The sequence below is a fragment of the Balaenoptera acutorostrata genome, chromosome 3 (assembly GCF_949987535.1).
Source record: "Balaenoptera acutorostrata chromosome 3, mBalAcu1.1, whole genome shotgun sequence".
NCBI lineage: Eukaryota > Metazoa > Chordata > Mammalia > Artiodactyla > Balaenopteridae > Balaenoptera > Balaenoptera acutorostrata.
In genome coordinates, this window is record NC_080066.1 from 87,784,343 (window position 1) to 87,801,549 (window position 17,207).

At 37.5% G+C, this 17,207-nt stretch overlaps 1 protein-coding gene across 7 annotated transcripts in view; it reads right to left on the minus strand.

Moving 5' to 3' along the window:
* Nucleotides 1–17,207, minus strand: part of GALK2 (galactokinase 2) — a 137,398-nt gene that overhangs the window by 90,329 nt on the left and 29,862 nt on the right. For 5 of the 7 annotated variants that reach the window (XM_007170426.2, XM_057543903.1, XM_057543902.1 and 2 more), the window contains 2 exons: nucleotides 13,303–13,393; nucleotides 10,274–10,420 (listed from right to left, as the gene is read on the minus strand). In XM_007170426.2, coding sequence (XP_007170488.1) covers nucleotides 10,274–10,420; nucleotides 13,303–13,393 — 238 coding nt within the window. Of the gene's footprint in view, nucleotides 1–10,273; nucleotides 10,421–13,302; nucleotides 13,394–14,666; nucleotides 14,788–17,207 lie in introns of all 7 variants that reach the window. The other 2 variants (XM_028163550.2, XM_007170428.2) reach the window with 2 other exon arrangements.

Sequence of the window (17,207 nt, forward strand, 5' to 3'; positions counted from 1 at the left end):
GAATCTGTTCAGGGACTTAAGCAACTAGAAACATCCCTGTAGTCAAATAAGTTTTTAAAAGGAATTTCATGAGGCTGCATAAGAATTTCTAGGCCTCAGCTGACACATAAGTCTGGCTCAGAGAACTGTTATAATGCACTTATGGGTTCACTCTGCCTGAAATGCCCTTGGGCCCCCCCTCCCAGTACTTTGTGTCAAGACACAGCCTTCCTTTCCTTTAAAATTTTTTTAGTACTCACCACTTACTTAAAATCTCCCTCGTTTAACTTTACCAAGGAGCCACTCTTACAACCCTATTTCCCATTTAAGTATAAAATATTTCACACCTTGGATGAGATAGATACTTAAGTTATTAAGTCTTCCGTTAGTATTCCACTATGTGTATTTATGTTCCATAATGGCATTGACCATTCCTTTTCTTTTCTTTTTCTTTTTTAAAAACTTGTTTCCTCCCTTGCCAGGATAACGTAGAGTGTGGCAGTCCCAGCTGAAAGAACTGAAATCAATGTAAATCTTATCTTGCTATCCTCAGCTGAGACCCCTCCAAAGGCTTCGTTAGGCTTGGAATGAAATCCAAAGAAGACTCTGCACAATGTGACCTCTAACCACTACTCTCAGCTCACCTTCCACCACTCTGCCCTCTCCCCACCTCACCACATCCCATCCTCACAGGCCTCTGCTATTGCTGAAACGTGACAAGCAGCCTTTCACCTTATGTCTCTGGCATTTACTGTTCCTTCTGCCTCCCTTCTCTGCTCACTCCCTCAGATCTCTCTTCAAATGTCTCCTCCTTAGAGAGGACTTCTCCTACCTCCCCATCTAAAATAGCAGTTTCCCCTTTCCACAACCTGTTTTTCTTCCTAGCTCTAGCAGATATCATCTTATATATTTATGTGTATAGCTGTTCATTATCTCCCACCATCACCACAACCACCAGCAGGTAAGTTCCATGAAAGCAGGGGTTTCGCAGATTTTATTCACAGTTGGTGCCTAGAACAATACCTGGCATGTGGCAGGTGTTCTGTAAATGTCACTGAATGGCTGCTTCCAAGATCCCAGCAGAGGGAAGAATTTGCGGGTAGAAGCCAACCAAACACACTTTCCTATCCAAGGCTAGCCTTTAGAGTTGCAACCTGTTTCCCAAGCCAGCCAGCTGTCTCTAAGATCCGTAAGAGGAATTTGGTCCTTTCTTCTTGGCCTCCAAGGACAACTCCAAGAACACAGAGAAACAACACATAAGTCTACAGCAACCTGAATCCTGAACTAGTGAAGTAGGGGCATACCTTACAGAATGCCTCCCCAACTAACATTTTGCTGATAGAACATCTCTTGGGTTTTGATACTCAGACTGCATAGACTTTATATATCTCTCAGTACAATACTTTTTGAAAGGTGTTTATTTAAGAAAAAAATATACTTATATCCCGAAACCTAAATACAACTGTTGGGCTGCGCCCCACAGGCCTACAAGGCCTGTGCTTGCCCAGATTCAAGACTGAAGAAACAGCCCAGAGTCAGCAACAGAGACATCAATGGTTTAATGGATGGGGGAGCTTACAAGTCCGAAGCAGGGTCCTGGAGCGACACCCTACCGTGTGCAGGGGATGGTGGCAGCAGTCTTCGCTCCCGGGGCGGGGCGGGGCGGGGAAGGGGAGACTACAAGTTATAGGGGAATTGATGTCAGGTGGGCTCATTAGTCACCGGGGAAACCAGTAGAAGGGCAAGCCCCTCACCACTCCTTTGATAACAACAATCATCAGCTGGGGCGTGGGGCATGTATGTAGGAAGGTCAGTCATGTGCAGGAAGGTCAGTCATGTGGGTTTAGGCGAAGCAGGGACTGGTCGGGCAGGGGACGTACAGAGAACAAGAGAACAGCCATCTTGAGTGGCCTGACCATACAACACTGGTAATAAAATAGTGTGTGCAATACTGGGATACCAGGAGTCCACAGAGAAGACACAGTGCACTACTATGCAAACTTGTTAACAACAATATTAATTGTTTGATGTTCAAGAAAACTGTTTTAAGTATTTTTCATTGTATTTCTAAGTTACTTATTTAGTGGAATTTTTTACTGTGTTTTTGTAAGACTGTAGGACATTAGAGGTTCTGAGTTGAAGAGCAATGCATTATAATTTTTCCTATTTAAAATAATAAGAAATAGGCCTCCACTTAATAATTTTGTGCAGAACATCTAATTTTTGGAATGGATTCCTGCCATTAAGTGAAAGATGCCTGTATTTTCTTGGATTCTTAGATTCACCCAAAACCCATCAACAAGCCTCTCCCCAGGCCTTTCTGATTTGGTCAAACTCCAGCAGCTCATCTGTTCTCAATCTCTAACTTTGACTCATTGAATCTCTTCTCATGTCTTCATCTTCCAGTTCCCCCCGAAGGCAGTCATTCGGGTCATCCACTGCCCCTCTTACCTGCATTTCATTCACCCCTTCTCTCTGTCCTTTTCTTAATATTTACCAAAAGAATATATGCACATAATCTAAAAGATCAAAGGAGCTAAAAGGCTGACATCAACAAAAGCAATCCCTAGCTCTCACCCTCATCCCCAATGCAGTGTGCCAAGAGTCAAACACTTTCAACTAGCTCTTGCTTTAAATTATCAAATAATCTGAGTAAAATACTATCTCCTAGGTATCCCATGTTAAATTTCACCTACTGCCTTCTTATTATGGTAAAGGAGAATTTTAACTGTCTTACACTCACCTTTCACCCAATCTTTCTCCACAAATTTATGCTGAAAAAGTTTGGTTAAATCCATATTCAACACATTCAAACACGTCAGATTTCTCAATTCTTTATTTTCCTGATAAGATTTATCAATTCCATTTTTTCCCTCCCTCTTCGGGTTCTAATCTGCACAGAGTGTTTCCTAAGCTTCTTGGTGTCATGGATGTTATGTTGCGATTTCTCATCACCAGTGTTCTATAAATACCCAACTGCTCTCTGCTGTATTAGATTTCCCATCTCCAAGTTCCCATGTCATCTTCCTTCTTGGTTTACTCCCTAGTTTTGGTGGATTATGTGCTGTAGACTTTTAGATTTTGCATGTTTGAGATTATTTTATTCTATCCTTAAACTTGATCAATTCATTTATTCTAAGCTAAAATTCATTCATATTTTGAAGACATTACTTTGTTGCCTTCTATCTTCCAAAGCTATTTTTAATAAAGTAATTTTCATTCCTGTTCCTTTGATTGTGATCTCTCCCTTCTTTTCTTGTGCTCTCTCAATCAGCTTTTAGTGTTTTCTACTAATATTCAAGTTTCAAAATTCCCAGATGATATACTTTGGGTTGTTTTATTTCTTTTTTTAAATTAAATATTTTTGATTTTTAAAATATTTTTCTTTTTTTAAATTAAAAAATTTTTTTAACTGAGGTATAATTTGGTTTGGTTTTTTTTCATTATTATGCTGAATACCCAATGAGCACCTTTCAAACTGAGAACACATGTTTTCATTTTGGCAAAATGTTATTCTAAAAAATAATTTTCTGGGAATTAACTGGCAGTCCAGTAGTTAGGACTTGGCGCTTTCACTGCCGTGGTCTGGGTTCAATCCCTGGTCGGGAACTAAGATCCCACAAGCCGAGGCAAAAATAATAATAATAATAATATTATTATTATTATATAATTAATATAATAATGTTATTATTATTCTAATGACTGTTTACTCTGTTTACTCTGTTTACTCTGTTTCTCCTTGTATTTCTGGAATAAGTTTTCCTACCTTTCTCTCTCTTACTGTCCATCTCTTTTTTTTCCTACTTTATCAGCATTCTTCCTATCTTTTTACTGAACTTTTTATTTAAGCTATCGTATTTTTAATATCCAAAAGTTCTTCTTATTGTTTGTTCCTTTTTTTAAAGCAACATTCTTTTTTCAACATTTCCTTTTATCTCTCTGAGGACACCATGACTTCTTTGAAGGGTTTTTCTGCTCTCAGCATTGTCTGTTTCCTCTGAGTTCCTTTTTTCTTTGTTTACTTCATGTTGGAGGCTTTCTTCCAAAGTCCGACTATCTTTTGATGCCCTATCATCTTTAAGAGTGAGTCACTAAAAAGCTGATTAAAAGCTTTGTAAATGGGCTTCTGATATGGTCATAGGGTAGCTGGAGAATTTTTGTGGAAGGGGGTCACCAAACATCAGTATCTATAGGTCTTTTCTCTAGGATGGTTCAATTTCCTCTGAGAAGGATCTTCCAATATTCCTGGTGGGGTGTGCAGTGGTGAGGCTGCCAGTATGCTAGAGCTGACCAGAGGAAGGGAGTTGCACTGTTCAGATGCAGAATGCCCTTTAATCCCCCAGTTTTCAATTCTATTCTGGTCCTGTCTTTCTCAGGGCTCAGTGTCCCCAAGTCCAGATAATCTTTGTTTCTCCAGAGACTCCTGCAAAGATGGGGGGAAAAGGTCTCCTTATTTAGCCAGGTAAGAGTGGACTCTGAGGGTCTAACTGCTCCTCATAAAGACTTTCAAATAAATTCCCACCCCCCATGTCACCCTGCTTCCTATGATACCCAGTGCCTCTAATTCCTAAGCTTTTCCAGAGAGCTGTGAGTCAGCTTGCTTTCCATCTGCACCTCCCTCCACAGGCACTTGGCTCTGATCTTTCTACTCTGCAAAGTCATGCACCATCCTTCCACCCATTTTCCATCTTTGTATCGTGTGGTTTAGGGTTATTTATGTCTCCTTGATTTATCAAAGATGGAGCTTCTTTTCTTGTTTTCCCTATTGTTTGGGGATGATTTTTTGAGAAAAGAACAATGAATGAGAGGTAAAGAAAGAGTAGATATGTCTTTATTCTGTCATTTTGAAACCAGAAGTCTCTAGCTTTTTCTATTTCATAGGTCTTTTATCACATCATACTCTTCTGTCAGTTACATTTTGATTCATAATTTGTCTTCCAGACTTTCTGGGTAACTAGCCATCTTATTTTACTGGTTTCAGACATGCAACATTTAGTTTATTAGTAAATTAACAAGATCCACATCTATTTATCATATCCCATTTGCAGTAATTGTTGTCTGCAATTGAATCGGGTACTGAATTTACATATAATTGGGAGGGGATTATTTATCATTTGGAAGGGCATTAGTTACCAATGTCTCGCAGGACATTTTTTTATCAGATAGGCGGGCTATTCTCTGCTTGCCTTCCTGTCCCTCCATTCTCACACTTCTCTGTAGCCCAGGAGACTGACTTCTGTGAACAACTCCCCTAGCCCATCGCCATTCGCTGCCATTCCCACCCATCTCACTCTCCCTACCTCGATGCATTTCTGGCAACATCACGCTATAGCCGCAGCTCCTGAAGTATAATGGCTTCTGGCTTAGAAAGTGAACTCTTCCTAGTTGGTTCTCTTGATCCTGGTCACACCTCTGTAAATAGTCTATTAAACTCCTTTCAGTTATACCCTGTGTGCCATTTGTTTCCTATGGAGACACTGACTGATACTGTACATCAGCAAAAAAAAAAAAAAAAAAAAAAAGATTTTGAACTAGCTCATCTCTAAAGTCCCTTGAGTCCCGTGTTCTATGATTTTTATGAGTCAAGTATACAGTTGGCACTTAACTAAAGACTTTGGACAAATTAGGGGCTTCCTTTCAGTCAAGATTCCATCTTACTACAGCAAAGAAACTCTCCAAATAATTATGCTCAGCCCCTAGAAAATATAAGAATTGTCAGTACAACTTAGACTAGCATGGAAAACTAGGATATACATATTGTTCCCTTTAGGCAATGGAGTCAGATAGTTCCGGTAAAGTACATTTATTTTTGTTTTTGTTTTTTTAATTTCTAAAAAATTGAGGTATAATTGGCATATATTATATTAGTTTTAGGTGTATGACATAATGATTCAATATCTGTGTATATTATGAAATGAAATCACCACAAGCTTGGTTAATATCCATCACCATACATGGTTACACAATTTTCTTTTCTTGTGAGGAGAACTTTTAAGTTTTACTCTCTTAGAAACTTTCAAATATGCAATACAGTACTATTAACTATAGTCACCATGCTATACATTACATCCCCATAACTTATTTATTTCATAAATGGAAGTTTGTACCTTTTGACTCCCTTCACCCATTTCGCCCACCCCTCACCCCACACCTCTGGCAACCACTAATCTCTTCTCTGTATCTATGAGCTTGGTTTATTTATTTTTATTTAGATACCACATAAAAGTGAAATCATACAGTATTTGTCTTTCTCTGTCTGGCTTATTTCACTTAGCATAATGCCCTCATTATGTTGTCACAAATGGCAAGATTTCATTCTTTTTAATGGCTAAATAATATTCCATTGTATATATATACACCACATCATCTTTACCCATTCATCCATCAATGCTCATAGGCCATTTCCTATCTTGGTTGTTGTAAAAAAGGTTGCAGTGTACATGGAGATGCATATATCTTTTTGAGTCAGTGTTTTCGTTTTCTTCAAATAAATACAATGCCCAGAATTGGAATTGCTGGATCATATGACAGTTCTATTTTTAATTTTTTTGAGGAACCTCCATACTGTTTTCACAGTGGCTGTATACAAATTTACATTCCCACCAACAGTGTGTAAGGGTTCCCTTTTCTCCACATCCTCACCAACACTTATTATTTCTTGTCCTTTTTATCATAGCCATTCTAACAGATATGAGGTGATACTGCATTGTGGTTTTGATTTGCATTTCCCTGATGATTAGTGAGTTTGAGTATCTTTTTATGTGCCTTTTGGCCATCTGTATGTCTTCTTGGGGAAACTATCTATTCAGATCCTCTGCCCATTTGTTAATTGGATTATTTGGGTTTTTTGCTATTGAGTTGTATGTGTTCTTCATATATTTTAGATATTGACCCCTCGTCAGATATATCATTTACAAATATTTTCTCCATTCAGTAGCTTGCCTTTCTATTTTGTTGATGGTTTCCTTTGCTGTGCAGAAGCTTTTAAGTTTGATTTCATTCTATTTGTTTTTTGTTTGCTTGTTTTTGTTTTGTCTTGTTTGCTTTTGTTGTCTTTGCTTTGGGGGTCAAATCCAAAAAAAATCATCACCAAGACCAATGTCAAGGAGATTACCACCTACGTTTTCTTCTGATTATGGTTTCAGGTCTTACATTCACCTCTTTAATGCATTTTGATTTAATTTTTGTGTATGGTATAGGATAGTGGTCCAGTTTTGTTCTTCTGAATGTGACATCCAGTTTTTCCAACACCATTTACTGAAGAGACTGTCCTTTACCCATTATGTATTCTTGGCTCCTCTGTTGTAAATTAATTGACTGTATATGCATGGGTTTATTTCTGGGCTCTCTATTCTGTTCCATTGATCTATGTGTCTGTTTTTATATCCAATACATTTGCTATTTTTGACTTTGAAACACAGAGATAGCCAGAATTAATGCCAAAGGTTCAGTGTTTCTTTTTCTTTATCTTTTCTTCTTTTCCCTTAGATATTCTACCATCAGAAAGCCAGGAAAATGCAAAAAATAAGTCTCACCAATCCTCCCTTTAAAAAGAAATGAATTCCTTGACCTCAGCCCCAACCACAAACACCAAATTATCTCTTTTTCCAGGCATATCTAGACTTTTTGTATCCACTGAAATTTTCTACTTTCTCACCTCTCATAAACCCTTCACTCCATTCCTATTTTAAACTGCTCTTGCCAAAGTTTTCTTCAACTTCTTTGATGCTGAATTCAATGGATATTTCTTATCCTCATCTTACTTAACCTCTCAGCAGCATTTGACACCACTGCTACTCCTTTCATGAAGTATTCTTTTGTCTTTGCTGTTGCCCATCCTTTCTAGTTTTCCTCCTATCTGATTACTCCTCAGTCTCTTCAGGTAGACATCTCTTCCTCTGTCCATCCCTCAAATGTTCATGCTTGTGGAACTTGTCTTATTCTTCCTTATCTTTGTGCCTACATTCTTGCACTGGATGTTCTCCTCCACTCCTATGGCTTCAAAAATCATTTATATACTAATGACTCTCAAATGGACCATCTCAAGTCCAAATATTACTCCTGGCTTTCAGAGATATTGTTTGTAACTAAATAGTATAACTCCATCAGTGTGCCCACAAATTCCTCATATTCAACATTTTGCCTTCCCCTCAAACCTATTTTTTCATCTACATTCCTTATCCCAGTGAATCACACCAAGCCAGAGACCTGGGTATAATCCTTGACTCTTTGCTGTCTCACATCCAATCAACAATCGAGTCTTATTGATTCTGTCTGAGATGTACCTTAAATCTATCATCTAATTCTCTCCCCATTATCACTGCCACTTCCCTAGAAGTGGCATCTCTCTACTGCTAATACAGTTACCCTCAAGTCTAAATTTTATAATAGAGCCAGGGTGGTCTTTTTAAAATATAGATATGATTGTGTTATCCTCTTCCTGAAAGCTGCAATGGTTTTACAAACTGCTATCCAGATAAAGCCCAAATTCCTCAACACTGGTTTACAAGGCCCAGCATCTGGTCTCCTACCCTGTCATTCAAATTAGTATATGCTTCAGCTAAATTAAGCCTCATATTTCCTCCAACAAGCCATGATCACTCTTACTCTAGATATTTTCACATGATATTTCCTCCGCCTGAAACATGCCTATCCAATGTTATCAGTGTTATCATGCTATCAGTATTTCTTGACTAACATCTATTAATCCCTGTCTCAGCTTAGATGTCCTATGTTCTCTAAATGTGGATTAGATCTGCTCCCATAGCACACGACTTATCCACTTATCACACTCTCTTACAGTTGCCTATTGACTTGTCTCTATTCCCCTCTTTAGATCATAAGTACTATGAGGGTTAAAACTATACCTATTATATCACCAATGCCTTGAACATTAGCTGGCACAAAGTAGTCACTGGATAAGTAATGGCTGAATGATGAACAAATGAATAAACAAATAAACCATCAGATTAAACACAGTGCCAGTGGAAGCAGATTTTACATAAGGACTTATTTTCCCTTACTTTCTCTCTTCTCAAAAAACAAATAACAACAAGTAAGGTAACCTACCTCCAAATGAGCCATTGCTTACAAAGGACTAATTCCTGTATAGTTACACATGACAGCTAAAGAGAATTCTATCTGAGCCTTTGCTTTCTCCTTCATTTTTCTTTTCTCTTACATACAAAATTTTCAAAGTGAAAGTTTAAGCAGTCTGAAGACTAAAGCATGTGGGTGACTTTCTCTTGATCTGCCTGATGCCCAGTCTATATTCCTAAACCATCTGTAAACTTGGTAGTGTATGTACATGAGATAAAAAAGAACCTATGATAATATTTTATTTGAACCAGAACTCCAAAACATTAATTAAAGCTGAGCACACCTGCTCTGAACTGCAAAGTCGGAGATTTATGTGAACTTGTAAAGTTGAGGCTTTCTGACCTATTGTAGGATTTATGTCTTCTTTAAATAAGTATTTCCTCTTTGCAATGCAATATTTTTTTTAAAAGTTTGTTTCAGTGACTAAGCTGCTGGCATAAAACAGATATGCTGTTCAGTTCCTTTATTTCCTGGTCTTTACCCTTTTTACCCACTGCTTGTCAAGTATTTACCTGAAGGTTCTGGGTGAAAATAAGTAGGCCCAATTATGAAGCCTAGAATTTCTTTCTCTAAAGTTAATTTGTTAATGAGGTGATCTAAAAAGATAACCAGGGGCTTCCCTGGTGGCGCAGTGGTTGGGAATCTGCCTGCCAATGCAGGGGACATGGGTTCAAGCCCTGGTCTGGGAAGATCCCACATGCCGCAGAGCAACTGGGCCCGTGAGCCACAGCTACTGAGCCTGTGCGTCTGGAGCCTGTGCCCCGCAACAAGAGAGGCCGCGATAGTGAGAGGCCCGTGCACCGCGATGAAGAGTGGCCCCCGCTTGCCGCAACTAGAGAAAGCCCTCGCACAGAAACGAAGACCCAACACAGCCAAAAATAATAAATAAATAAATAAATAAATAAATAAATAAATAAATAAATTTTTAAAAAGATAACCATGCATTCAATCTCCCTAGTTAATCTAAGAGCATTTTGATACAGCTCTTCACATATTTGCTTACTCTTTGGAAGGTATCAACTACCTTGTGGTTTATCAGAAGCAGAACTTAAGTTACAATGCATGCCCATGTGTGCAGTCCTTTCAGGTAAGACAAAGTTTTTCAATTAAAGAAAGGTGTTCTAATTTTGAGATTTGGACGCTAATACTTTAGAAAGAAAGGGTTCTGTCAGGCTAACTCATTCAAATTGGTTACCTTGGATAGGTTCATGCCCAGCACTGTGAGTGTCACCAAGCCAGCGCAACAGACCAAAGCACTGGAGCTGGAGAGGCCAGAACTCGGTGGGATGTTTCCATCTACCAAGCAATTCATTCCAGTCACGTCACTAAGACCAAAGTGTTCCTAAGAATAGAAGGAAAAATAGCACTAGTAACTTTGGTTGTATTCAAGGAGTAGCGGAAAGTTCTTTCATTCCTCAGAGAGCAAAAGTCTATCAATGGACTTATTATGCTACTTATAGAAACAACTTGTGCAATTCAATCTAGCTGAGTCCATACATGAATGACATTTTATTTAATGGCTCTTGGTCACAGGGCACTATAATCGGAAGATTAATTTTTACTTTGTTGAACAAAAAGCTACTGATCCATTTTCTAAAATTGCTTTGAATGATCTTTTTCATGAATATTAATTGATTTGAACAAATATGTAAAAATATTAAACAATTATAATTCAAGTAGCAAGACAAGAAATACACAATTATTAGTGAGGCAGGTTAAATCTCTGTGTAGCACATCCCAACACTCTGTCATTGTAAAAGTCTAACACTAAGCCGTGGTTTGTTTCTATGGAGTATTTTATGGAATACTTTTCTTCAGAGGACCTTCCAAACTTTCTCAGTTCTGTTTTACTTATGGAAAAACCTAGGCACCAGCAGATTAAGAGACTTTCTCAAGATCACATATAGGGAGCTGGAAGTAAGATCCAGGTCTCTGATTTCTGGTTGAGAACTTCTCACTGTGGTCAGAAACCCGGGCCAGCATATTGTCACTGTGATTTAATGTAAGTCAGCTATATGAGGAAATCCAGATTTTTACTAGGGTTTATAGATACAAATTAGCCATATGGTAGCTTTCAAGACAGCCAAATTAGAATTCAGCCACAAATGAGAATGCAGACTCCAAACAAAGCAGGGAAACTCTATTTCTACAAATAGGAAAGTCCAAAGAAATAATCAGACTCTGATCTCAAGATGGAAAGCTCTAGGATACTTAGATGAATACCTAGGATGAGGACACTTAGGATGATATCATATCATATCCTTTGTAGTTTAGGATTAAAAATAAATTCAAAAAATTAAAAAATTAAAAAATTAAAATAAATTCAAGGTCATCTCCTCCTCAAGAAAAAGTACCATCATGTTTACAAATTACTCAAACGGCTCAAGACCAAAGTAAAAATACTATTATATTACATAATTATGCATTTCATCATACATATTATTCTTCAGAGAAACTTCAATAAACTAGTTAGAATAGCCACAGTAACAACAAAACTCTGCAAATAAAAGACTGGTTTTTTCCTTTTTATTTTTTTTGTCTTTTTTTCCCTAAGCTGGCAAAACTCATCCACCACAAAAGAAGAGATTCAGTTGGATGTACTTCTCTTCTTGATTTCAAACCACCTAAAAATTTCCTTTCCAGAAATACAAACAAATTATAAACTAAAATACCGCTGCTGCCAATGCCCTTTCGTACAGAACATCTGACAGCTTGTTTAAAAAAAGTCCTTGGAGAACGCTATATATTTAACCATGAACTGATCCACAGGGTGTCTTGAATGTGAATCATACTTACAAACTTATCACGCAATGTTTAAATTACACTGTACAACAGATTCAAAATGCAAATGGGTTTTGCCAAATTCAGTAATAGTGCTATCCCAAAAGGATAACATGTTCAATTTAATATAAACAGATTATCCTCTGGAACTTTCTCGTATTTGAATTTGAAGGTTTCTGAACAGGCTAACATTTAAATTACTTCTCTGCCAAACATTTATTAAACAGACCTGCTTTTGCACATAAGTTGTCAAATCGAAAAGGAAGGCTGTAAGACCTGAAATTCTCAAATACAACACAAAGCAACATTTGTTCTTTAGGTCACTTTATCCATATGCTACAAAAGGCATGTTGCTATAAGGAATATGAAATTGCATTTGCCAAGCAAATGCTTCCAAATACTGTAATTCCCACTAATGCATGTGACAAGCCAAATGATTTGAAAATTTAAAACCTGCCAATAACTTTTCCTGTAAGTTGTTACCATGTGTCTGGGAGAAAGAAAGGAAGGAAGGAGGGGGTGGGTAGGAAGGAAGGAAGGAAGGAAGTCTAAGACCAGAACAACGATAATTAGAGTACAGGACTATACATCAGAAATAAATGTGATGCATATCTGTAATGGATATGCCACTGAGTCCTAGGCTACTCATAACAAAGTTGCAAATAGGACCACCAGGCAGTAAGGAACACAAGCTCTGTAAAACATGAATTTTAACAAACAAATCAAATTGACTTAGCAAATCAATTTTCTTTTTGTCCTTCATACTTTTTTAATTAGGAGAGAAAGTGGAAATTTTTCATCTTCTTGTTCTTGTACATGACATTAGAGATGTTCAAAGTAATTATTCAGTGTTTCTAGGAAATACTTATTCTAATAATTTCCACTACATCTTTTTTTTAACCCCATCTGAAATAGTAATAACAACACTAAGTTGCCATTTATTTAATGCCTACTATGTGTCAAGCACTGTGTAATCCTTGCAATAATTCTTTGTTGGGATAATAATAACATCATTTCACAGATAACAAATCTGAGGCTTAAGAAGTTAAATCAACACAGCAAGGTACAGCCCAGATTCAAACCCAGGGCCGTCCAGCTCTAAATCCTATTACAGTATACACCTATACATCCCTAGAACAAAATGTAAATAATATTACTAGAATGTATCTTTCGAAAGAAAATTTGAACAAAGATTTGAAAACTAGAAAGGCATCTGTCAGATGCACCTGCACCTGCCTTATGAACAGTCACTACAGCCCCCTATGAACACCACCCAGAAACAGTCACATCTACCCAATTCCCTGAAATACATTATTTAGCAAAATAGAACAGAAACATCAGTTAGCATTAAAAGGAGACAAAAATGATAGAGTAAATAAAATGTCTTGATATAATACACATCATAACCTCAACTGCTAGTAGGTGCCTTATAAACTGATTTACCTGAATTCCTTTAAATCCACATAAGAAATAGTTGTGCCACAGAGGCTTGGTTTTGTCAATCTGGATGTTATTAGCACTAGTACTGAAGTCCCTGCAAAAGCAAAAGACACCGTTCATTCTACAGGCTTTGCGCTACAGAATCGATGGCTGACTGCTGCCATCTTGTGCCAAGACAATGACACTGAAATTTCATTTTCCATTTACTTCCCATATTCGTACTTCACAGTCTACAAAAACAACAAACATCTCCAGCTGCTAAAAATTAAGAGAAGTTGTAGTGACCTTAATAACTAAACTACTTTCAACTGACCCTTTTTATTTCCTGAAAGGGAGAGGACCCAATATATTTTAGCATAATCTACACCACTTTTTATTTCATGATGGTCCTTATTAAGTTGGTGTAAACCACATAAATGCTTATCCTTTGGGCCTGCTGTTTGGCACACCTCTTACTAGAACAGAAGTACTCAAAGCCTCCTTTCCCCACACTTTCTACCACCCATCAGATTTTACATCTGCACAGTTTAAGAAGGAACAAACAAAACAAATAATGATTCTAATGGATCATAACTCATTGAATAAAATAAGATTCCATGAATCTACACTGATATAAAATAACAAATGAATAAACAGCTAAATGAAGAAGAAGGGAAAGCTATTCCTTAGAGCAAAATGTCAACTAATAGAAGAAATGACGGAAATTGAAAAATCACTATTTGGCAAACTCCATAATTGTTTCAGGAAAGAATCATCAAAGGATGCTAAAATTATTGAGTCAAAATTTGATGAGAAACAAGATATTTATATAAATTTGAAGTATTTCCCCACCAGATACTAACTGCAAAGGGAAAAAAATAGTAACTTTATGGTAATCTGGCAGACAACTCAACCAAATGATCAAAATTAACAACAGTTAAAGGAACATCATGTGCTTCCTTGATATGATGCCCTGAGGACACATCAGTTGACATGTGGGAATTCTTTATACTATTTCTGTGACTTCCTTGAAAGTCAAAAGTTATTTCAAAATGAAAGATAGTAGGCTTCTAAATCAGCCAAAGGACAAAATATGTGAAATGGGGGGAAAATCAATTTAAACGTGAGGAAATAAGTAACATTCCCCATATTGACTGAGTGCTTTTCATATAGTTTACTAAATACCTACTATGTGCCAGTCACTGTGGTAGGTGCCTTCCATGCGTTATCTTAATAACATGGACATATCATCTCCTAAGAAAAATATTGAATGACCACTTAAGTGTGCGAGGCATTCACAGGAATATAAAAGTAAAAGGCAAAGGGCTTATCTTTTAAGCATCTGTAATCTAGCCGAGACAGCATGGACACAAATCATGATCACATACCACTGTCATGTGATGGTGTGTAATATGAGGTGGGATGCAAGGCCAAGAGGGTATCTTTTGGGCTGCACCCCGCAGACCTGCAAACCTTGTAGTTGCCCAGCCTTGAGACCGAAGAAAGAGCCTGGAGACAGTGACAGAGACATCAATGGTTTATTGGATAGGGCATCTTACAGGTCTGCAGCAAAACATCCTGCAGCAACACCCCATTGTGTACGGCAGACAGAAGGCAAGACATGGCAGCAATCTTCCCTACTTGGGGAGAAGGAGGCTACCATTTATAGGTGGAATTGAGGTCAGGCTGGCTCATCAGTTACCAGGGAAACCAGCAGCTGGGGTAGGGGGCAAGCACACGGGTAGTAACTGATTAAGCGCTATAATTAGGGTACAGGTGAAGCAGGGACTGGTAGAGCAGTGGAAGTACAGAGAGCAAGAGAATAGCCATCTTGAATGACCTGACCATACAGCAATTTCTATAGTCAGTACACTAGGGTGGAAAGGGGTGGCTTTCCTGGAGGCTCAGAGAGGTTTAGTGACTCTCCAGGGACACACACAGTCTGACTCCAGCTCACAAGCACTTTAATATCACCCACAGGAGTTAAAATTTATTGCCTAGAGTCAACAAGAAGTCACAGAATTTGGAAAGTAGAAAAGGTTATGTTAGCAAAACTAAATGAGTTCTGTTCCTAGATAAGCAGATCTTGGAAGTCACCACAAAGAAAAGAAAACCAGGAACGAGTTGGGGGACAGGGGTGGTGGTATACTAGGAAAAGTAGAGGAGGGAATTTGCACAAATGTAGGAAGCTAGATGAGAAACATCAAAGCAAAAGCTAAAAAGTGCCAGCTCCTTCAGAATTAGAAACATAGCTTAAAAACCACAACATGACGCTAATACACATTTATGAGAGTGGATATAATTTAACAAGACATGTTAGCAAAGATGTGAAGCAACTGGAACTCTCATACACTGGTGGTAGGAATGTAAAATTATACAACCACTTTGAAAAACAGGCAAATTCTTAAAAAGATAACCCGACAGTCCACTCCTGGGTATTTACCAAACGAAACATGTGTCCACACATAGATTTGTATACAAATATTCACAGCAGAATTATTCATAATAGCCAAAAGCTGGAAATGATCTAAATGTCCATCAATGATGAATAAAGAAATTATGCAATGCATGCTAGACAACATGTGGACAATTCTGGGAGGCATGCTGCATTCTTCCTAGGGGTCCTGGTGGAATGAAGCCCCTTACCTACAGCAGGAGCTACCTGCCTTGATAATTCACCTCTGCTTCCCTAACTCAGTCTCCATCCTCTTTTAATACTGCTCCTGGGATCACTTCCCAAACACCTCCTTCCAAGTCTGTTGCAGGCTCTGCTTTTGTGAAAAAAAATGGAATGCCCACATTCACCATGGTGGGAATGTTAAGTGAATCTGAGTAAATCAATATGACAAATTATGGTACCCAGTTTTAAAGGTTTACAATGACACAAAATTATATTTGAGATAATGTAAGGTTTTCTTTAAAGGGTCTGAAATGTACATAAGATATATTCTCAATCACGCAAAATAAATAGAAAAAAAGATCTTTTACAATAAGTTTCATATAAAAGTCAGGAATTTCTATTACCTTGCATAACTTGGTATAGACACACATAAAATACTTGCTGAATGAATGAATATTATTGCAGGCAAACTGTCCAATGAACAATAAGCCAAGAATATAATGTACCAATTATATGCCAAGATCTTTTTTTATAATTAACAAATCAAATCCATCATAATATATTATAAGCGAGTAGGCCTTATCCCAGGAATGCAAAGACAGTTCAACATTAGAAAATCCATTGGTGGGGGAAAGTGGCAGTGGGGGTGGGGTGGGGGGGATGTGGGATGAATTGGGATATTGGGATTGACATGTATGCATTAATATGTATAAAATGGATAACTATTAAGAACCTGCTGTATAAAAAAAATAAATAAAATTTTTTTAAAAAGAAAATCCATTGGTGTAATTTGTAATTTTTTTTAACTGATCTTCAATGCTGAATAGACATTTAATAAAATCCAATATCCATTAATGATTTTTTTTAATCTTAACAAACCAAGAATTAAAAAACAACAACAAAAAAGTATGTCCTTAACTTGATAAAGCATATGTACTAGAAACATACATCTATTATGTTCCAGACACTATGTTTGACACTGAGAGTAGAGCATTGGAGAGGCAACAGTACCTGAAGTCACAGAGCTTACAATCTACTGGGGGATACAGGCAAGTAAGCAGATAATGACAATACAGCATGTTAAGATGCTATGATGAGAGAATTAGAGGGAGCCCTAGTAATATAAGAAAGGCCCCAGCCCTGACTTTGCTAGAGATAGTTAACCTCAATAGATGATAAATACCTTCTGGGCAAAGACAGAGTTATTTTCATCTTTTTTTTGACCCAGTACGTAAAACAGTGTCAGACACAGAGTAAGTCTTCAGTAAATGTTTCTTAAATAAATGAGTAAATGAACAAAATGAACAAA